The sequence below is a fragment of the Lepidochelys kempii genome, chromosome 1, assembly GCF_965140285.1.
Source record: "Lepidochelys kempii isolate rLepKem1 chromosome 1, rLepKem1.hap1, whole genome shotgun sequence".
Classification (NCBI taxonomy): domain Eukaryota; kingdom Metazoa; phylum Chordata; order Testudines; family Cheloniidae; genus Lepidochelys; species Lepidochelys kempii.
Window position 1 is genome coordinate 77707461 of NC_136380.1, and position 23238 is coordinate 77730698.

At 38.6% G+C, this 23238-nt stretch overlaps 1 protein-coding gene across 13 annotated transcripts in view; it reads right to left on the bottom strand.

The window, feature by feature from the left end:
- Positions 1-5539: 5539 nt before the first annotated feature.
- The window catches only part of DACH1 (dachshund family transcription factor 1), a 462083-nt gene continuing 444384 nt past the window's right edge, over positions 5540-23238 (bottom strand). For all 13 annotated transcript variants that reach the window (XM_073346413.2, XM_073346448.2, XM_073346406.2 and 10 more), the window contains one exon: positions 5540-8257. In XM_073346413.2, the coding sequence (XP_073202514.2) occupies positions 8220-8257 (38 nt within the window). In that variant the 3' untranslated portion in view covers positions 5540-8219. The remainder of the gene's footprint in view (positions 8258-23238) is intronic.

The following is a 23238-nucleotide window of genomic DNA, read 5'->3' on the forward strand; positions in this document are numbered from 1 at the left end:
TGTGTAGCAAAGCCGTACCGCGTCTGCCAGCACCCAGGAGACATACGGTGACGGTTACCTGAGCGGGCTCCATGCTTGCCGTGATATGGCGTCTGCACAGGTAACTCAGGAAAAAGGCGCGAAATGATTGTCTGCCCTTGCTTTCACATAGGGAGGGAGGGAGGGAACGGGGGCCTGACGATATGTACCCAGAACCACCCACAACAATGTTTTAGCCCCATCAGGCATTGGGATCTCAACCCAGAATTCCAATGGGCAGTGGAGAATGCGGGAACTGTGGGATAGCTATCCACAGTGCAACACTCCGGAAGTCGACTCTAGCCTTGGTACTGTGGAAGCACTCCGCCGAGTTAATGAACTTAATGCACTTAGAGCATTTTCTGTGGGGACACACACACTCGAATATATAAAACCGATTTCTAAAAAAACGACTTCTATAAATTCGACCTTATTCCGTAGTGTAGACATACCCTAAGAGAGAGTTTCAAATCTGGAACAGTAATATGCTAGAGAGGACTTTCCAGTTTCTGGAAAGTCTTATACTTCTTTGAGATTGCCAATCTCTCCCCACTAGACATGACAGTGGTAAAGTAAATATTCTGGTTTTGAAATATATCAGGTTGTACCAAGTGTCCAGCATTTCCAAGTAATACTTTGTGGAAGTACACACCTGGGTTTTTCTACAAAATCTTTTCTCACTCCCTCTTTCAGATTACATGGGTGGATGTCAACATACTATATCCTATTTTTGCTATGATGTCTGGCACACTTGTCTCTTACGTACAGTATCAATAGGTCTGTATCAAGTTCACAGCCATGAAAAACATGTCACGGACTGTGATATCTGGTCCCCCACCCCCCTGTGAAATCTGGTCTTTTGTGTGCTTTTATCCTATACTATACAGACGAAATCACAGTTTCTCAAATTGGGGGTCCTGACACAAAAGTGAAGTGCAGGGAGGTCACACAGTGATTTTAGGGAGGATCGTGGTATTGCCAACCTTACTTCCACACGGCCTTCAGAACTGGGTGGCCAGATAGTGGCGGCTGTTGGCTGGGCGCCCAGCTTTGAAGGCAGCACCCTGCCAGCAGCAGCGTAGAAGTACAGGTGTCAGGGTATGGCATTGCCACCCTTACTTCTGTGCTGCCTTCAGAGCCAGCCCTAACCCCTATGATTACAACACTGTGAAATTTCAGATTTAAATACCTGAAATCATGAAATTTACTATTTTTAAAAGCCTATGACCATGAAATTAACCAAAATGGACCATGAATTTACTAGGGCCCTAATTATGGAGTTTTGGGGTGGAGGGGTTGTAAGATCTTTGGGGCAGAGACTGTCATTTGCTTTATATTTGTATAGTGCTTAGCATAACGGGGCATTGACCATCTTGGCCTGTAGGCACTCCCATTATAAGTGTTAAATAATACTCTGGATTGTTTTCAGGACGTATTAAAGCAATCACTTCCTTTGTCAAAAGTTGTTCCCTCCTTCTTTGGTTACAGTTTTGGGAAAATAATTTAAATGGGGGTAAATAACAGACTAGCCAATTCTAATCTGAACGAGAGCCTTTATCTTCTTTCCCCTCTGGGTTTATCCCCCTCTTGCCTATGCTGCTAGTCTGGCTCATTGGTTGCTGCAAGAAGCTGCACTGCTGGAACACTAGGCCTCTCACAAGCTAACAGGGAGGAAATTGGGAGTCCCTTCTTAAAATAGTGGCAGCAAACCAATGACTTGGGAAAACTTTAAAATATATCAGATTAACATGTGAAATCTGTTCTGATGTTTTCTCAGGTGACATCAGTGATTGCGGTAGGCTGGGAAAGCTAAACAGCACTAATACTGCAGTTGTCTCCCAAGTTTTAAAATGTTGGTGTCACGGCTCTCTGCCTCAGTTTCCCCAATTGTTTAATGAAGATAAAAATGCCTGTCTTCCAGGGGGTGTTAATGAGACTAAATCATTAATGTTTAAAAATCTTTGCAATCCCCTCATGGGAAAATGATATAGAACTGCAAAGTATCATTATTAAGGTAGATTACATGTTGCAGTTTTCCATCATAGACCCAGTTTCCTGGTCGAGGAAACAGTTTTGCTATGTTATCAAAGGAGTTGTCTTACAGAGGTGGATTCCTGATTATGCACAATACTCATTTTCCAACTAACTCATGGTATGCAATAACTTAGCCTGTCCTGGGGCTATTAGGTTGAATATTAGGAAAAACTTTTTCACTAGGAGGGTGGTGAAACACTGGAATGCATTACCTAGGGAGGTGGTGGAATCTCCTTCCTTAGATATTTTTAAGGTCAGGCTTGACAAAGCCCTGGCTGGGATGGTTTAGTTGGGGACTGGTCCTGCTTTGAGCAGGGGGTTGGACTAGTTGACCTCCTGAGGTCCCTTCCAACCCTGATATTCTATAATTCTATGATTCTATTCAGACATCATGTTCAATGAACCATCTGTGGGAAGGGCCTCAAAAAGGCCAGCTGCCTTCAACCAAAGTAGTACTTTCTATTTTATTAGACTTATCACACCCACTTCATATTCCTGGTTATAAAACACATCTGAGTACCCCTATAAACTATCTAAAAACCAAATGTGAAACTTTCCCATAAATCCCTATGTCTTCATCCTGGATCAGCTATTTAAAAGGACTAAATTCTAATTTCAGTGGGAGCCCCTGTCTTCTTTCCCCTCTGGATTTATTCCCCTCTCTCCCCTGCTGCTAATTTGGCTCATTCCTCTGGCCTCCTGATACACCTGGTGCATAGAGCCAAAACCATGCATTTCCCCAAAGGTATTTGAGTGACTTCAGCCTCAGAACAACTGTAATTCCCAAAAGCTTGTGGGTAAAGCAAGTGCTTCTTGCTACCTGACATCACGAGCAATTATACTTGGATACAAGTTCTGTGATTAATAGACCAATACGCCAACCTGTCACAATATGCATTATCCTCATTATCCTGGAATCTAACTGACACTTCACAATGGATAATCTTGAAGTACAAATCCTCATCATAGGGAGCCATGATATTAACCCACAGATTATGTTTGAATTCTTTTGGATTATGTACAAAAACAGAGCATTTAGGGCAAGATTTTCAAAAGTGTCTAAGGATTCGGTGTGCCTGAATTTTTGGATGTCCAACTTGATGCATCTTAAAAGATCTAAACTTTATAAAGAGGTGTACAACTGATCTCTGAAAATCAGGCTCCTTTTCACAGATTCATAGATTACTGTAAAAAGAAAAGGAGTACTTGTGGCACCTTAGAGACTAACCAATTTATTTGAGCATGAGCTTTCGTGAGCTACAGCTCTGATGAAGTGAGCTGTAGCTCACGAAAGCTCATGCTCAAATAAATTGGTTAGTCTCTAAGGTGCCACAAGTACTCCTTTTCTTTTTGCGAATACAGACTAACACGGCTGTTCCTCTGAAACCTGTCATAGATTACTGTGAACATCTAGTCTGATCTCCTGCCTTACACAGCCCTTGGATTGTCAACCAGTAATTGCTGCATTAAGCCCATACCTTGTGATTGAGCTGAAGTATATTATTTTAAAAAGGCATTCAAAGTGTCTTAAATTTGGCACCCAAAACCAAAAACACCCTAACTCACTGGTAACATCTAAAAATCTTGCCTTTAAGACTTTGTTTATTAGACAGCACCCTGACAAACATCATATAAGTTTATAAGTAGTGAGCCAGCTTTCAAAGGTTTGCGGCACCTTCAACAGAATTGAGAGCTACGTTTCCGGCCAGAAAGCAACTTCAGAGCTCTATAGGTAGTTGAATTTGTCAGCTGATGCCTCAGTGATGTTTGTGAACCTTTAAGTGAATATTTTCCACACAGTTCAGGAGCCTGTGTGTCCTGGCTCGAAACTCCTTGGCAATCTGGCCATGGCCAAATCTGATACTACAGATGGGCAAGATGTGAATACTACCACCACTTCCTGATACAGAGCTCCATTTTTGCTTTTTGACCCACACTTCTCCCTACTGTCTTCTCTGTAGGTATCTTCCACATCTTCTTCCACTTGATTGCTCTTTACTGTGGAGAAGGATCTGCTTTTGTGGTTGTACTGCCAGACCTCAAGATAGCCACTACCACTAGTCTTGCTCAACTGGACCAGTCCAGCCGAAGCACTGATCGGTTCCAGCTGCTGTGTGCTGTCTCACTGCCTGACTACTAAAGAGATGACTCATCATGCAGAGAGTACAATGTGAAGCCAATGGAGATGCCGGTAGCTTCTGAAGGAACTGATGGAAGCTCCTTGCTTGGGATATTTAAAACTGGACTGGAAAAATGCTAGACAATTACTGTAAAGAACAATCCTGTACTGGCATGGAGATGGAGTAGACTAAACAGTTTCTTTTTTTCATTTTAGCTCCATAATTACACTGCTCTAGACCTCAGAGCTCCAGTGATGGACCAAGGAGGTACTTGGCTGCATAAGTATGTAGATGGTTTTTGACCATGGGGCATTTTAAAAGCACAGAGAGGAAGAAGAATGTTGTTGCTGCACGTGCAGGGGACGAGAGAACTCCTGTCTGAACTATTGGCCAGCAGCCAAAATCCTGTGGGATCCATGCAGCACTTAAATCACACAGTTGCAGCCCTCAGAATACCTAGGAGTAATTAAATAGGCTGGTCCAGCTGAGCTAATCTCCTCCTGATTTCCAAAGCAAACCTGCTCCCCAGTGAAGACAGGAAGCAGTACTGCAGGTGAACGCTCCTATATTCTCATCACTGTAAAAAGGAAACATGGCCCTTAATGTGTAAGAAGATCTAACTTTGGGGTTCTCTAGTGCAAAATATCATATTTCCAGATTTGTTTTTAAAGACCTGCTTTCAAAAATGCCACCAAGGTCTCTACTCCTTCAGAAACACTTAAACATATCTTAAGACATGAATGCTGGGTTTTTTTATACATAAAATACCTGTTTAAATGTTAGAAATACTTTTTGTATGTGAAACAAACAAAGTGTTAGGATTTCAAGTTTCTAAATATGTTGTATCAGTTGAAGGGGATTTGAGACAAAAACAACTGGGTTAGAGTAACAAATCCCACACACTCTTGTAGTTATGGGAATAATGTGTTTTGTTCCATCAATATGTCCACTTTACATTATTCAGCACAAAGCTTTGTGAAATAAGAATCATGGGAATATCACAATATAAAGGAAAAAGGTACAAATAACAGCTTCATAAACCGAGCAATGTACATAAATAAATCATGTAGATGGGGGCAGTTTGCTTAGCTAGCAAGAAACAAAATATGGAAAATCTGCTTGTTAAACAATAACCACAGAGTGTGCTTTTATGATGTTTTTTTCACCACAGTAATTCATATTAGAGATAGAAGCAGTTGCATGTTAAATAAAATCATTCAGCATTGTTCTCCTCGCATTACAAAGAGCTGACTTATGTTATTTTTAGATGCCTCCCATTAGAAAGTAAATATTCCTCTGATGCTATACGTTTCACAAAATTTAATAAAGATGAACTGTAAATAAAGTCACAGGGAGATTTCAGACAGTTTTATTAGCAGATTGTTGAAAAGAAAAAGAAAATTAAATACAATAACAGTAAACGTGGTTCTCACATTGAAACCAGGCTCAAATAACTAGGCTACCATAGAAAAATTTCCAATTCTTGCATTATGATGTAAAAACAGATTTTTGTACAGATTTTGTACAACAAAATTCGTAATAACCTTTTATCATTTTTAGAAAACTTTAAATATATAGATAAAAATAGACAATTTTCATAGGTCCTACATGAAGATGAGAATGTTCTGTTCCAAGGGCTTGCATAGAGCGCAAATGTGGTTATAATATAGAACAACTAGACATTAATATCTTTAAGATTTCAAAAGCATATAAACAATACCATGAGCACACTTTTTCATCATAATCTATGCAAAAACAAACAAACAAACAAAGAAAAAACAAAACAAACAAAGAAAAATCCCAGCAACCCAAAACTTGTGTAACTGAAGAGGGGCAAAAGTTCAACTGACAGTTAACATTTCATGAATTGTAATATTTACACCATTTTATTAAGCTCTTAATATCCATCTTATAAATTGTTTCCCCCTTAATCCTTAACATTTCCATTTATGTACCAAGCCAAACACTGAGGCATTCCTAAAGGTCTTGAAAGTATATACTGTAAAACTATTAAACTGACTTACAGGTGACTCTATGCAAGGAGCAGAGCAATGGCAGATGCTACTACATATTTCAGTTGTCGGCTTTAATTCTTTTTCAGATATGAATGATTCTAAAGCTTGCCACAGTCCATCAAAATTTACATCTGTTAACCCTTTAAAGACTGCATATGAAAAAAGTGGTGTACAGAATCTCTGAAGTGTTCAAGCAACTATGAAAGAATCATGATTAAAAAACAATGTTGCTATAAAGTATTTGGTAACAATATTTAACGAAAAATATTGCTCGATATTTCTTTTAAAAAATTACCATGATGTGAACTTGTATATACAACTTTTCTATTGTTAGAAAAGGATTGTGGTGGCCTAAATAAGAGTGTATCAGCATGGCAAGGAAAGACCTACAAACCATCGAAGCACAGAGCTAGAGTTTACAAATCTTTAGATTTTTTTTTTTTACTTTGATAAAATAATATCCAATCAGAACTATTTTGTAAAGGAGAATTTTCTTAAGTTAGGCATCTTAGACATTTAAGTTTCTGATATGTTTCCATGTAATAAATAACATTTTATATGCATACAGTATGACAGATGAAGAAAGCATAATCACAAAACTTACAGTAACAATGCTGATTCACAAAATCAGTCTTTAAAGGGGTAACTTAAAATTATGCAAAGCAAGGAACGTAATGTAAGTATGTAATAAGCAGTGTGTTGCAGCTTACTTCCAGTTATCAGCACAAAGGTGAAAACACATTGTAGCTTTCATAAAGACAGTGAAAATAACACATAACCACCCTTCCCTAAGATAAGGTGAGGGAAGAACAATAGACTTCAACTGTATCACTCAGCTCTACGTGGTATTGGACTGATACATCAAGTGTTTGTTAGGTTTTCTTTTTAGCAACATTGACGTAATATGACATTAACATATAAAAATATTTCTGGCGTTTTGACTCGCTGCTCAGCCACAGTCCATTCTTAAAAGTGCTGTTTCAGGGCACTAACCAGGGATCAATATACAAATAAAAGTGGCTGATACGGAATTCTGATTCATTACCAGATGCTTAAGATCTCATTCATTAATACTGTGACTCCAGGACAAATATTTACATGCCTGCATGCGTTAAAACTAGAAAGGCGTCTTTCTGACAAACAGGGTGACAAAACATTATCTAAAATGTTCATTTTCCTAAACGCTAGTATTCTACTGCATACATAATACCTTCCTGGTGTGGTTTGTGTTTATATACTGTACACGTGACCAACAGTTTGAATAAGAATCAAAGTCTTTTTTTTCCCCATAAACCCCTGCCAGTTTAGAATGAGAAATTATTACTCGTTTTATTTTTTTTTATGTTTATTTTAGGAAAAGAGAACAGTGAAACAGTTTTGCTTACATTCAGCATTTCTTTTCTCTTAGACAAAATTTCATTTTACTTCATGTGGTCTAGCATCCATGTGTTGGTCTCCTGGAAAGCATGTGGAAAAAAAGTCTTTAGAAGAAAACCCACGTTCACAGAGTTTGAAAATTGAATATAACAGGTTTTTTTTTCCTTTTCCTTTTTTTGTCGGAATCCTCTTATGCCCCCATACAAGTTTACTTCTGAGCTGACTTGCTGGTTTAGGTATGACAAAACAGTCTGTAAGTGTAGGTGGATACTGCTGGAAGGATTGTTTGATGTGCTCAAATACAGAATCATCAGAGGAGGACAGAGTTTTCATTCCATTAAAAAGGGAATGCTAGGCCTTGTTCTGACTGGTCTGTAACTTTGTATACAAGGGTCCAATAGCAAAGCTGCAGTTTTTGACTGTAAGAAGAGTGAAACTTGTACATTTACAAACATTCTCTAGGTCTCTGGCTTGAGCCACAGGTGATAACCAATGGAGAACACTCTTGCAGAATGCTTTAAACTTTTGAAGAACATTGATACACAAAGTTAAGGAAGTTGCCTTGAAAACACTTTGTTTTTGTAGAACTTCCAAATAGTGAACGTCTTTCTGCAAAGTTCTTTACCGTAGCACAAATCGCTTCTGCAGGAAAAATTCAGTACATGACGGTAGTTTTCAAATAAAGTCTTCCATCTAAAATAAGAAAAGAAATATTTTCTTTAAATATTCATTCCCACACTGTATCAACGTAAATAACAGTTACTTTGTAAAATGGATAAAATTTCATGCACTATAAAGCTATTTTAAATGAGCAATGTTATCAAGAAATCTGTTGACCTTTCACTGATGTAGCATCACCTATATGAATTCAAAATTAACTCCATCGACAGTTACATACAGTTTGCAAGCTTTGGACACTGCAACTAATTCTAATACCCGTAAAGCTTTTATATATGCTGCATTCATATCAATGCACAGAGTAGGAAAGTGGGTGGAGCTTCTGTGCATGTGTTTTTACTGATATGCAAACTTAACTGAGTACTACTGAACAGCAATTACTTCCTTCATGGCTACAGAGCAAAAATATTCCTGCATGCAACCACGAGTATTCCCATCACTTAAACGCATAAGCTTATAACTTATGCTTTAGCTGTGTTGTTAAATATACCATGTAATGCATTGTGCACATTTGTAGCTATTTATATAGAACCCAGGCTAGGGTATTTAATCTGTATCAGTGAGTCTTTTCTCCCATAAGTGAGATTAACTAAACCATTACTATGTTAAAGATGCAATCATATCTCTCAACTTTTACCATCCAACAGAGAAACAGACATTCAAGTGGTGGGGAACCATGAGTAATAAATAATAAATTATTTGAGTCAGTAACACTAGAAATAGAAGCACTGGGATGCATAGAGCCTTTTGCCCAAAAGTATTGTAACCTGATTTATAAGTATAAAGCAAAACCTCCTGCTTTATGAGTTCAAGATGTAAAATATACAGCTCTATGTATATGCATATTTCAAAAGGGGAAATACACAAGCTCATGGGATCATTCTTACTATGATGTCCTGTGTGGTAAAAAGTGCAGGTTCTCTGGCTCTAAACTACTGAGATTAAGGCAAATTGTGCAGCACATTAATCATGCACAATGGATAATTATAAAACACCCAACCTTACCATGAACCTCAGAGCAGTACGCTACACATCTGTATTTGAAGGCACATGCAGCACAGAAGTCCTTTCGGTTCAATAGACCAACAAGTATTTGCAACATATTTTTCCAATTCAACCTGGTTAATCTGAATTAGTCTGTAAAGTTCACTTTAGGAAAAATTAAGGTCAACAATTCAGTGCAATGCAGATTTACTGATAACCAATGAAGTCTATTAAATGCTCAGACAATTGCATAAAACACCTACAACAGTAAAATGATCCTACTATAAATACTGAGAGAAACAAAGAGAAGCTTCCCTGAAGAACAGCTGAAATTATAACACAAATGTAACTGACCATATTCTGTCCTCAATTACACCCCTTCTAACCCCATTGCCAAGCTTCTGTGGTGGCTGCACTCAGTACTAAAGATGTCTAAAGCAGTACTAAAGCTAAGTACCTCTGTAGGAGAATTACTCTATAGTATATACCAGCATTTTTGATCACTTGAATGAGTGCATACTAATGAGTGCTAAGCATAACTCCTCAGCCTAAACATTAAGGTAACCTAAATTCAGTGACTTATTTGACTATACTTGGTCTCTACATGTTTTTTAAATAAAAGGTTTAGTTTCAAATATTCTCAATTAAAATATGTCTGTAGGATGCTGAACTCTTCTACCGCTAGCATGAAACAAAGGATATGTAGACAACAGCGGTCCATTTAAAAAAAGCATTGCTTAAGGCTTAAGGCACTGAAGTCAATGGGACATTTTTTAAATGGGAGCAGGAGCAGCCCTTGCATTTTCCATCTAAAGTCAACAAAAGACAATATTGATGAAGGTCTTAAAAAAACTCTGTCTCCTTTACAAAGTCGAACACATATTTGTTTCTAAAACTTGCTACCTTCTAAGATTTGATGGATATGTATGATAAAATATAAACCTCAGTGTTCCTCAACCAGCCTAACAGTGGATCATGAAATGTGACGTTAAATACCTTTATATTGATAATGACCTTAGAATGCTATATGTGAACTAAATATCTGATCTAATCCTATTGTTAGGTTCCTTATAATACACCTATATCCTCCATAAACTTGTTTGACTAATTCTCCTAACAGATGGACAAATATAGCAACCATTAAATATGTCAGCTGTAAAATATATGCCACCTGCCATGGTTACTGTAGATTAGGCACTTTGAAGATTAAATCATGCTTAGTAAGATTTTAGCCGTTTCCAGAAATTGCAAAATATTTTATTTATTTTTATAAAATTCATAAAAGAAGGGATAAGATACAAAAATGAACAATATTTTCTTTAGGAACTTCACTTTGAAAAATATAATACCTATGCCAAGGTACTCTTCTCAAGAGACTGCTCATGGTAAACTTACAAGCAGGAGAAAGAGAAGGAGTTTTTGTAGGTTTTATGTTCTTCTCCAAGTACACATGCTGTGCATAGCAAATAACCTCATGAAACTACATGTAAAGAACAAACAGGCAAATCACTCTCCACGTCAGGGACGTGGTGACATCAAACCACAAGAGCAAATGTTGAGTGATCTGTCAGTTGCTATAGCTTCACATTATGATCTAATATAGCTGATCTAATACTGTACTTATATCCTCTTCTCCCCTTTCCTTTCCTCAGATTACCCCCTCACATCCCGCACAGGTCTCACCTCTCCTTTCTCCAAGCTCCTCTCTCTAAGCTCCAACTGAAGTGACTGGAGCCTACCAATGCTGTTATCAAAGTGATCTTGGCCTTATGAAGGTGCTGACAAAATTCCTGTATGGACCCCACTGGAGTGTTATCATTAGTACGGTTTCCTAACTCAGAGGAGCATACCACAAAACCCATAAAACCTGATAGCTTAACAGTGCCTTGCATGTACATTATAGTTTATTGATTTAGTATATGTAGATTTTATATACAGGCAAACAAAGATATTGTGTATATGATTAACACACATATAGTATATCCTCCCAGAGACAAATATATAGAAATAAACTCTACCGATTTTGCTTATTGCTCTATGTACATATCTGTAAAGATGGAATGTATTTTTGTCACTATGAATACTGTTTTCACAAGGTACTGCACAACACTAGAGATATGCATGATATAAATACACAGTAATACTTCCCACTCTTAATGTTCAAATATAAAATACAAATTAGGAAAACTGTGATAACTTGCTGAGTAAAAGCACTTATAATTAGCAAAATTTAACTATGTTTGAATTGGTCTCCTGTAAATGTCAATGTTCAGCAAGCTTGAGTTACAAAAAGGAGCTTGCACAATGTGAAAGTGCCCACTCTCTTAACACTCATATTTGTTTTTGTTTGTGGGGGATGTGACAGGAGTTATAGTCTGGGCAAGGAAGTATTTAATTGTTTTTAAAAAAATATTTTTAATTAAAATGCATCTTGAGGTTTTTTAATAAACACACCCAAATAGTTACAAGGTCAGAAATGTCATGGACAAAAAACAGTTTTGACCTAACACTTGAAAAGGGTGGAGGGTGAAAGGGGGGGGGGGGGGTTTGAAGCAATACATATGCATGAAATGCATCCCCTTTGAGAAGTAAACTGGGGAACATTTACATTCACACTTGTGTAATGTGTGTAACATTTAGCTTCTGGGGCTCTAAAAATTTTGCTGGATAAAATGCAACTGTATTACAGTGTTATTTCTGTTAACATATGCAACTGTAAAAATGTAAAATCTATACGACATTTCAAGTGTAGCTTTGGGTTGCAATGAAAATAAATAAAATAATCCCGCAGTTAAATCAATGTCAAGTAGAATGTAGTGTGCAAAAGAGAATGAACCACTGTTGGGATGAACCACCCAGGCTCTTTGAGACCAGAATCTATTGTGTATTACTGATACTACAGTGATGGCTGCACATTATAGAAATGTGCATATTAAAGAATGACCATCATTATTCTAGTAAAAGTACCCTGCAATCCTGGTTACAGCTGTGGTTTGTGAAAATCCATGAGTCCACATCCATGGCTCTGGTGCCACACCTGAACTCTGTGGATTACCAATCAGCCAATTATCATCAATAGAGGGCTACCAAGCAAACTCTTTTGTGGTGATAGGATGAAGCCTTTGCAAATGGATGAAGACTGTTCTGGCTATGGGAGTAGGCAGAAGATATCTACAGCGTTTGACCAGAGAAGACGTAGGATCTATTCCCAGCACTACCGCTCATCATCTTTGGACAAGTAATTTCATCTCTCTGCACTTCTGCTTTCGTTTAGTCTTCCTTTTCTTTTTAGATTGCAAAGAATTTGCGGGCAGGGACTGTCTCTTACTGACTCTGTACTGTGCCTAGCACAACAGGTCCCAGACCTTAGCTCAGGTCTCTAGAGAATACCATAATAAAAATAATAAACTAACACATCACCCTGATTCTATTTTAACTGAAATTATAGATTTTTCTAATAGTGCTAAAACAAAATCCATTTGAAGGCCACTTTCTTTAATGGCAGTTGAAATGAGCTGAGCTCAGAAAGCAAGCACAAGCTCTTTGCATGCCAAATACTACCATAGAACCACAGGCCCAAACCTTGGCTCTCATTGAAGTCACTGGGACTGTTACATTGAAGTTCAATGGATGCAGGATCAGGCCCATTGCAACTGCATTCTGAATACTTTCAAAAAATGTCAATTTTGATTCTAGCCAGCTGATGTAACTACAATACATTTCTCCCTCTCTCTACAAATAAGGCGGCATGCAGGCAAATGAACTATCACACCAATATAAGTTAATGTAACACACTTGTTGTGACTTAAGAGTCATTATGGTTTTTTTGTCCCCAACATTTTATACACTGCAGTACTAGACTGCAAAACATCATGATCCATCCTCAGTTCAATATATTAAAAGAAATAAAATATTTGTGACATAAACTGGTGCTACTTTTATTTACATAAAAGAAAAGATGCTCACTTGAGCTAAAGAACATAACAAATTTTAATTCCTGTTAGGAAGTAGCTTTATTGAAAATAGCAGCTATTTTCTCAGAAGTTATTTCCAGGGACCTGTAATTTAATGAGGTTTATCCCTTTCAAGGGACAGTTGTACATGCATGCCTGAATGCACACAACCTCTTCAGCCCAGAGCTGATAAAAGCACCAGCAAGCCACAGCTCAAGCACTTTTAAATTATATTACTGTTTGGTTTATTTGCTTTAATAAGATGGGGCAAATGAGAATCACAGTGTACTTCTAACCTTTCATTCAACCTGATGTTTTAATCATTTGGAGGAAGAAGTAATAATAATAAAGAACGGCAAACAAATGGTAATGATTCATGTGATGTTTGACAAGAAGGCAATGGTAAGTCAAAAGAAACACAAACATATTGCAACAGATGGAAAGGATCTGAATCAAATTGTAATTCTTCTTTGAAAAACTTAAAAGGAAGCAGGTAATTAAGGGTGAAATCTAGTTTTGCCTACTCTTCATATATTTTATTTAAAATGCAGACAAAAGAAGATGTATTTACCATAAAAGCAAGAAGGCCCCAAAGTGGGAGTCTGATGGTTTAACCATGGGGAAACCATTTATGATGAGAGTGATGTTCATTCAAAGACCACAAAATCTCACAGAGAGTATAATCCTGGCGTTTCTAAAGTGAGTTCAGTTCATCATATGTGGCTAATTATTAATCTTTACAAAAATAACATGCCTAGAATGGAAAAGACTCCTCATGGGTACAAGATCATCAATAACACTGAAGCCCTTCTATAGGAATCAGGTGGGGGTCAACTGAGGGAGCTGAGATGCAGGTCGTCACACTACTGCATGCCAATAAGGTGGTCTATACGCTAACCCAAAATGGTTGGTGAGGAGACAGGCAGGTCAAAGATTGATGTGCTGATTACACAGCATGAGTACCCATGCCCTGTCAAGAAAATAGGACTGAGGAAAAGGGGGCAGGGCCAGAGTGTAGCCTGCTCAAGAGTTGAGGCTGGTGGATTTCTCTGAAAAAAATCAATGTTTTCCCAGGTTTTATGCAGAGATCAGAGCTGGCAAAAGGCCTAAGTAGACTGAGCAATTGCTTAGGGCCTGGAGCAGCTCAAGGTGGTCCCCTATTAATTATTAGTATGTGTTTTGTCTGGGGAGACCCCAAAATATTTCTGCTTAGGCCCCGCAATGGGCTAGTACAGCCTCTGGCAGAGATAGATTATTTTCACCCAGCATGTTCAATAAACTCATGCAAGCATGAATGTACTTAAACATACTGAGATAAATGCTACCCCAATTTGCCTTCTGTACAATGCCACTGAATTCTATACATTACTTCCAAATTTAGCCCTTTGCATACTGTGAGTAATGACATATTTTTAATTTTTCTCCTCAACATTCACTTACAGGTATCGTTGTGCTACCATTTCATGTAAATATGCAGTCGAGTGAGATTTTCATATTTATCTTTTTGAACTAAAGATTTTATGCTTAAGATGTTTAAATTTTGCATCCAAATTGCCAGAGATTAAAATACAAAATGGAAAAATATCCAGTGAGCTGCCTCAGTGTTTGTAGTTTCTTTGAATATTAAAGTGAAATCTCCAGTATTTCAGGATCTTCTCCTTTCAACAGTTTTCCCATATATTTTCATTGTTTATATTTTTTTCAATCACCTCATAATCACATTGGATATTATGAGAGCAAGCAAAAGGTCAAAAGTCTGATTAGTAAACTAACAATTCCATTAAATATCTGCACATATCTCCTATTATTTAAAGATCATCCAGATGACACAGATCTTGCATTTTAAGTACACAAAAGACCCTGATGTGGCAAAGTGAGAAATTTGTTTTTTAAAAAGAAGATACAAAGCAATAGTACACTATCTTATTATTGCTTTGTGAACTCGGCTGCAGTTTTTCTGTTTGTATAAGCAGAAGAAAAGGACTTACAGGAAACAGAAATACAAGAGAATTAATTACTTTCAATCACTGAACCTGCATCTCTAGGCACTACATTCTGGTCACTTCTCTTAAAAAAAACCCAACACTGAGGAATTCTCTGTAAAACCCTGTAATAGCATGAAGTTAATGCTAACTATTATAAGTTTGTGACCCTGCACAGCTTATTGTGATTAACTCACTTTGTGTCACAGTGGAAATAATTCTTATGCTGATCAATTTCACAAAAGTTCTACATGACATATATTAGTCAGATTTAAGTTCCAAATAAACAAATGCCTTACTTGCTATGATGCTTTCAGAAGTACAAAAGCACAAAGTTATTTTTAGCAGAGCAGCAAGCAATCTTGGACTTGTGACTATTAGATGCTGAAAAGTCTGAGCATCAGAATGGGTCTCTGTCTGAGGCTATGGGTATGTCTATACGACCCGTCGGATTGGCAGGCAGCGATTGATCCAGCAGGGGTCGATTTATCATTTCTAGCCTACACATGACAAATCGACCCCCGAGAGCTCTCCCATCAACTCCTGTACTCCACCGCCGCTAGAGGCTCAGGTAGAGTCAACGGGGGAGCGGCAGCTTTCGACTCACCACAGTAAAGACACTGCGGTGAGTAGATCTAAGAACGTCAACTTCAGCTACATTATTCACATAGCTGAAGTTGCATAACCTAGATCGATCCCCCCCTTCCCCAGTGTAGATCAGGCCGATGTCTCCACTACTGCGGGATCGATGCTGCTTTGATCTATGCACCGGGAGTCGATTTAGTGGGTCTAGTGAAGACAGCCTTAAGCCATCACCTGCCTTAATAAATCCTATTGCTCCAAAACCTAAGACATAAAAATAGATCTTGAACCAGGTCAGGAGGTGGATGCAGGGCTGGTGGGTTAGTAACAAGGCTGGAGCAAGGTTAAAGTAAACAACAGACAAGGCTGGAGCAAGAACTGGATCAAGGGCAGACTGGAAGCCTAGGGAGTCTGTCACACTGTGAGGTAGCAGGAGGGTTCCTAGCCTAGTTTGTGTTGTTGCACAAACTATCTTGAGGCTCTGGCCAGGTCAGAGAAATATCTGTGCCTGGGAGTCACATGACCCAGGCCTGGCACAGGGATAGACTACTTCAGCATGCCTGAAGGCTGAGTCACTGCAGGAACTGTTGGAGGGGTGAATCATGGCACCTACTGAGCATCTGGGATCCTCGCACCCACCCACATCAAAAGCCCCTCCCCCAGCCTAAGGGGAAAAGTGATGGAATCCAGAACTCAAATGAGTTTGGGGGACAACTCTGCTTCTCATGGCATCCAGGAAGCCGGAGGAAGTCTGCCCAGATACATGACCGACGGGAGGAGCAAAACAGGCCTCACAGTCGCCGAGCACCTCCTCGTCCAACATCCTCCTTCTGGTATGAGGGATGCCCAGCATCAGGAGAAGGTTGATGAGAAGGTTTTGTGACTTCATGGGGCCATGGATGAGCTGTGGAAAGAGCAGGAGGTGCAAGGAAAAGTGCAGCCAGAACCTAAGGAGAAGGCTCTGGAGGAGCTGGAATAGGAGCTGCAACCTGGCACACTCAAGGTAGAAGTGCGCAAGGGTCTCCTTCACACCACAAAAGGGGCAAATGTCAGGGGAGGGGGTGAACTGAGCCAGGTACATGCCCATGCTCATGGTTCCGTGGAGAAGCCGCAAACTAATATACCTGGTAGACCAGGGGACCAGGGTGGAATACGGACTGGCCCACCAGGGCTCCTCACCCTCCACTGGTGGTGGGAGGTTCTGCCACTTGGTGTCAGGGTAGGACATGAGGGTCAGGAAGTGAAGGGTATGGAGCATGAGTGCGTATAACTGTTTCCTAGAAACAGTTTGGAAATGGACTGGCTACATGTCACGCAACTGCTTTGGCTGCTCTGGAGGGACAGCCAGGTGGGCTCATGGGGCAGGAGCCCGACGGCATGAGTCATGGTAGCTGAGTGAGAAGCCCTGGTCTGGCTGTGGGTTTGCCTGGTTTGTATCAGGACTCCTGATACTGATTTGGCTTATCTATGGACTCTGACCTCAGTTCTGACCCACAGCCTATCCCTGGACCTGGCTCCAGCACTGCCCTTGGCTCGGACCCAACCCTATGTCCGGCTTCGACCACCACTCATGCCACCAGGTCTGATTGCCTGGAACCACAGCTTGACAACTAACCCCTGGAACTGGTTCCTTCAAAGTAACCAAGCAAATCTAAAAGCGTGTGATACAATATATAGTAAATACCATTAACACCATTATCTAAGAGAGAAACTACTGTTTTGATAGTTTCAAACTACACTCTTTCCTTAACACAAAGAACTGGGGCACCAACAGGATCATTTTCCCACTTTCTTTCATGCTCATTTATTAGGATGGCATTGAAAATTCTCCATAGGTTGATGCCCATTTCAATAGGATATAGCTATTTAAAGAAGGATTTAACTTTACTGCTCACACTAGCTGTTGTATATCAACTGTGACGCAAGCAACCATATTCTGACATCAATACTACATTAGCACCACTGTTTTCCTGAATTTACAACTATACTTGCTTTCATTTGTGTGCCAACAAATAACTGTCCTATATAAAACATGGAAATAGAGTCACATTAGGTTGTAAAACAGATATATTGCATTGCAGGAAGCTTATGGAAAATCCATTAAGGTTGCATGGGATGTCAAAACATATGTGAAACACGCATGCTGCGTTTAGATATTCTGTATGAAAAAAAGCTTATGGAAGACAATAGCAGCAGGCAATCAGCTCCAGAACAAGAGTCAAGGTGACAGAAACCAAACTACAAGTCATGCCCTAAGAAATGAGCAATGAACTAAAGTCACCCATAATCCTGACTACAAAATAGAAACACAAATAGATCTTAATCAAGATCCTGGGGGTCAGCATGCGCGACATAGCTGAAAAACTGGAAAAAACAAAAACAAAAAACAAAGCAGCCCATTAATCCTGATGAAGGCTTCAAATTGAAAGATGTGTGTATGGTTTAACTTGGTAGTCAAGCCATTAAGCAAAGCGTGTTTCTTTTACTGCTATATTGAATGAAAAATTCTACATTTCAAATTGAAGGGAACTATTATTTGTCTCACAAGTGCTAATGCTGACCCAAGTGGGTTGTTTTACAGTTCCTAATGCAGACTGGTTTCCCTGATTGATTGATGCGCTTTCATCTTGGGCACTTCTTTACACACGCACTTCCATACTTCAGTGATAGCTCTACCTTCTTTCCCTGTCCCTTTCCAGTGGCAATACTCTTCAGGGTAGATATTGTAAACATTCTTCTTCTCCTCCATCTCTAGCAACAGCCTAAACTGGCCTCATGACAGAATCAAGTAGCCTTTATGGTAGACCCTACTTCTGTCTCATTTGACTTTGGTGCTGTGTGAGACTTCACTAGTAGTGGTGACCCAGAAAACACAGCACGTCATGAAGCCAAGTTTTTGTACACTGTGTGGCTTCTGAAGCATACTGTATACAGTGGGTTGCTGTTATTGGTGAAGTCCCCAGAACACATGGAAACAGCACCCTCGTACCAGAAAGAACACAATGCCACAATCTGTAAACAAAAGGCCGGGAAGAGAACAGGGCCAGATTAAAGCACAGGCATTCAAGGCCCAGGCCTAAGGCACCAACTCCTGAAGACACATGATTTCATTAGCTTTCTTTCTGTGAGTAGTTTTCTACCCCTTATAGTGACAGAGCTAGCTGAAACATTTTCCTGCTTGAAAATATGATTTTGTCAAAAGAGAAAATTTTCCACAGGAAAATGTTGGCTTCAATTATTTTTTTTCTATTTTCCAATCAGAAAAATGAATTGAAAAATTTTGTCCCAAATCAACATTTCAAAAGGAAATGAAAGTTTTTGTTTCTTTTCCATCTTAAATGCTGTTTCATTTTTATTAGGTTTAGGCTGGACATTAGGAAAAACTTCCTAACTGTCAGGTGATTAAACACTGAAATAAATTGCCCAGGGAGGTTGTGGAATCTCCATCATTGGAGATTTTTAAGAGAAGATTGGACAAACACCTGTCAGAAAAGATCTAGATAATGCTCAGTCCTGCCATCATTGCAGGGGACTGGACTAGATGACCTCTCAAGGACCCTTCCAGTTCTATGGTTCTATGATTTTCCATTTTTTGGTTTCTAGTTTTTCCTTCCTTTGTCTCTCTTTTTTTATTCCCCTCCTCTTTTTTTCATCACTGTCCAAAGGAGGCGGGGTGGGAGGAAGAGGGGCAAGAAAGATTAGAAAAGTGTGAGAAAAACCAAGTTTTACATTTGTTATTGTTTTCCAACTGGGCAAAGCTTGAAAACTGTAAGAAAAGTGTGGGAAGTGAGTATATCTTAATATGAAGTAGTCCAACAATGTACCCAAAGGCTGGGAAATGAACTTAACAATGTAAAATTTAAAAGAGCCACCACTCTTTAAATATAAGAAAGGCTTACAGAAAATGATCTACATCTTTATCATGACTTGGCCAAGTCAGACTCAATACAGGAATTATTTCCTGCATTGGATGCTTAGGATTGGGCTGTGGAAATGTTTCTTACATGGGTGAGCCTTAGCCTGATGAGTAGTCTGAATTGAAGCTAATGGGACTATTTCTGTAAGTAAGTTCTCACTAACATAACTAAGGTTTTCGGTCGCATCCATAGTACTTAAAATGGCATAGTTTTGTCCTAGTAGTTACTGTTTTGTGATATCAGCAGAATATTATAGCACATAAAAAGGCATGAATTTGAACAATGACCTGACTCTCCATTCAATTATATCAGATTTAGATGGTATCCCATCAATGAAGCCAAAATCAGGTACAATTACTGTAATTTTTACTTTGAATTCATCAACATGCAAACATACTGCAAACATAATCACTACAATGACTGTGAATATCTATGTGACAGAGTGAAAAGCGGAAAGAGAGTAAATGATTGCTTCTCTTTATTTTATGTTTGTATTCAATATAGTTTGATTACTTGAAAGGACGTGTAGCCAACACACTGCAGTATGAAACAATATCATGAAAAATACATGTCTCTTAATGCAAAAGTTGCACTGACAGTTTGTCATAGGCAAAATCTGCAAAATCAACAAAGAGGCTAAACAAACAAGTCAAACACTGGACTATCTAATATGGCACTGTATATTTTTAGCTATCTCTATTCTAATGTCATGTACATAAACCAGTACTGTAAATTTTTTGGTTCTGGCTTTATTACACATTTTTTCCAACGTCAGTTCCAACCCTTTGTGATCCATCCTTTATGACTGCCATAACAAAACCGCTATTATGCCATTGCTGTTTTTTCTAAGCTATTAGAAACCACATCACTTTTTAAACAAATAAAGCTGACAAGACTATAATAGAAAACAATGTTCCTTTTACCATTACTGATACACACTTTATGTTTTTCAACTAGGAAAAATAAAACAACATTGCATTATCTTTATATATGCTCCTCTTTCCCCAGATGTCCTTCAGGTGTTATAGAAACCTAGCATCTCCTTATAAAGAGTCAAAAAGCTAGTTTTTAAAGCCAGTGGCCTATTCTATACAACAAATTTTCCTCTTTACTGGCCACCTGGCTAGTTCACTGAGAGAAGAATATGTATTATAGATATATTCGGACAGTACATCCTAACTGTAGATGGAATGAGATGCTGGCCGGGTATCCTTCTAAATGTGTTAATTGTAGTTCTACTTCCTTTACACTTTTATTGATTGAATGAGTGATCTTTTTAAAAGGAGCTATATTTTCAAAAGATATCAAGTTACTACTAGAGAGGGGGGTCAAATCAAATCTGTGGGAAAGTCTTAGTACTGGAATAATTTGTATAAGAATATCCACTGCTAAAACGTGTACCTTCTAAAATTAACATGATAGCTTTTGGCATATCTCACTCAGTCAGTCTGAAATGAAGCTTTTCTTTGTATTAATGACTTTAGAGATATTCAAGCATTTGAGTAATTTAATATAAAATACCATGCAAGGGAACTACAGTGTGGGAGAGGAACGGTGCTGTGTGCTTACCTAAAACAGGTGATGAATATTACAAGAGACATGTAAAAATGTCCTCTCTTGCTCTGTCTCTCCATCATGCTGGCAAGAAAGTGCAATGATGAAGACTCATGAATCAAGGTACCCATGAAGTCATCACCTTTGGATACTTTAAAGTTAAAGGAACAGATTACAGTGGTCCCTTCTGGACTTGAAGTCTATGACTCCTCATCAGGTGTAACTTGGCAAAGCTCTCATCATACATGGCACTCTCTTAGCACACTTCGACTGATAAAAGAATATACTGGTTAAATGAGGTTTGTCCTAACCTAAGACACACTAGGAGTATCCTTACAAAAGTGTAGAAAAAGCTTCTCTTTTACAGCCACGAATTTTGAGTTTCTAAACAGATTTTTTTTAATCCATTCACTAATTGTTCGAGATTTTGCTTGGCTGATAATCTTTGAAATTCTAAGACCAAAACTCTCTTGTTGCATATGCACTCCATATTTCTTATCCATCAGAACTGAGTGCTGAGCTCCCACTGATGCAATAGAAGTTCTGTGCATGGAATAAATTCAGAGTGCACAACAGAGATTGACATGCTGGTTGGATAGGAAAATACTGCCACTGGAATTTAGCACTCGCTGGTTTTACCCAGGCCTAACAAAAAAAAAATCAAATAAGTCGGTTTAGTAAGATTTTCCTATATTGAAATCCATGCCGTCTGGCTTTATTCAAATTAGTACTGAAAACTATTCCCTTTCTAACTCCTACAAAATAGCTCCTGGTATACCCCATACTAGCTGTCAAACAAACCAGTCAATAATTGATTGTTAATAGATATAAATTGCTGTTTTTTGTATCATCTCTGTTTGTCACTTTCTAATCCCTGGGAATCTGATCAGTCATCAAAGAACAAAAGGATTAGTTAAAAATAACAGTTGCATTTCTATAGTGAAATATGGAAGCATTTGTGCTGCCATGGACAGGTCAGCAGATAAAAGCTCTATGCAGCTGGTTCCGGTTATGGTGTAAGTGACTGGTTGAAAAATTAAGAAATCATGCAAAATTATATTATAAATCATCTTATTATTCAGCAGACCCAAAACATGCAGGTACCCTAAACAGCACTTTCCAGTGAAAACTGGCTCTGAACTGAAATCATACAATTATTTCTTTCTGGATTCGAACAAGGACCGTGCTTCTACAGTCTATGCTTGTCACCCCTGGCCTATCACTAACTGTATCCCACAGTCCACTAATTCATACCACCTTGATTTGGGTTTGGATGAGATATGGCCTGTGCATGCACTATTCCCAGAAATAGTGGGATCAGGATCCCATTCAACATAAAGCTATGGCAAAAGGACACAAATACCTATCATGATAAATTTTAAAAAAGTAACCATTTCCCTGGCATTGTAGGCAAGCCAAAACCCAGTAAGCCTCCACTAGCCAGCTTCAACTAACAGATACATAGGTACATAAGGGAAGGTGAAGAAAAACAGGCAGAAAAAACAGCTACCAAGCCAATCTGTGATACTGGAAAAATTCTTTCCTATCTCCATATTCACATAGACAGCTAGTGGCAAAGCTTAAATTAAATCCAGACCTCCTCACTCCTGGTCTCTCCCTCTAACAAATTCAAATGTTTAAGGGCAAGTTGTTTTCTGAGTTTCAATTACTAATTTACTACAATTTCTTTTTTTCCCCCTTGGATTTTATTACATTTCAAGCATCTATATTGACCCCCTCCACTTTGTTTCCACACATTTTTGTCCTCTTTTTTATTTGTCTTTGTACTTCCCTTTTTGTGTTGTGTGTTCAGCTGCACAGTGTTAAATCCAGGCAAACACTAAAGCTATAGGGTTAATGATCTTTTATTAGCAGAGTTCCAGCAATCTATTCTATGCTAACAATTCATGCTCTAGAACAACTTCCAGCATTCTACAGGTGATCAGATTATAATATGCTGTGTTTAAAGGGTCACATCCTTACACTCAGCAGCAGAGGAGAACGATCATGTATGGGGATTGTTC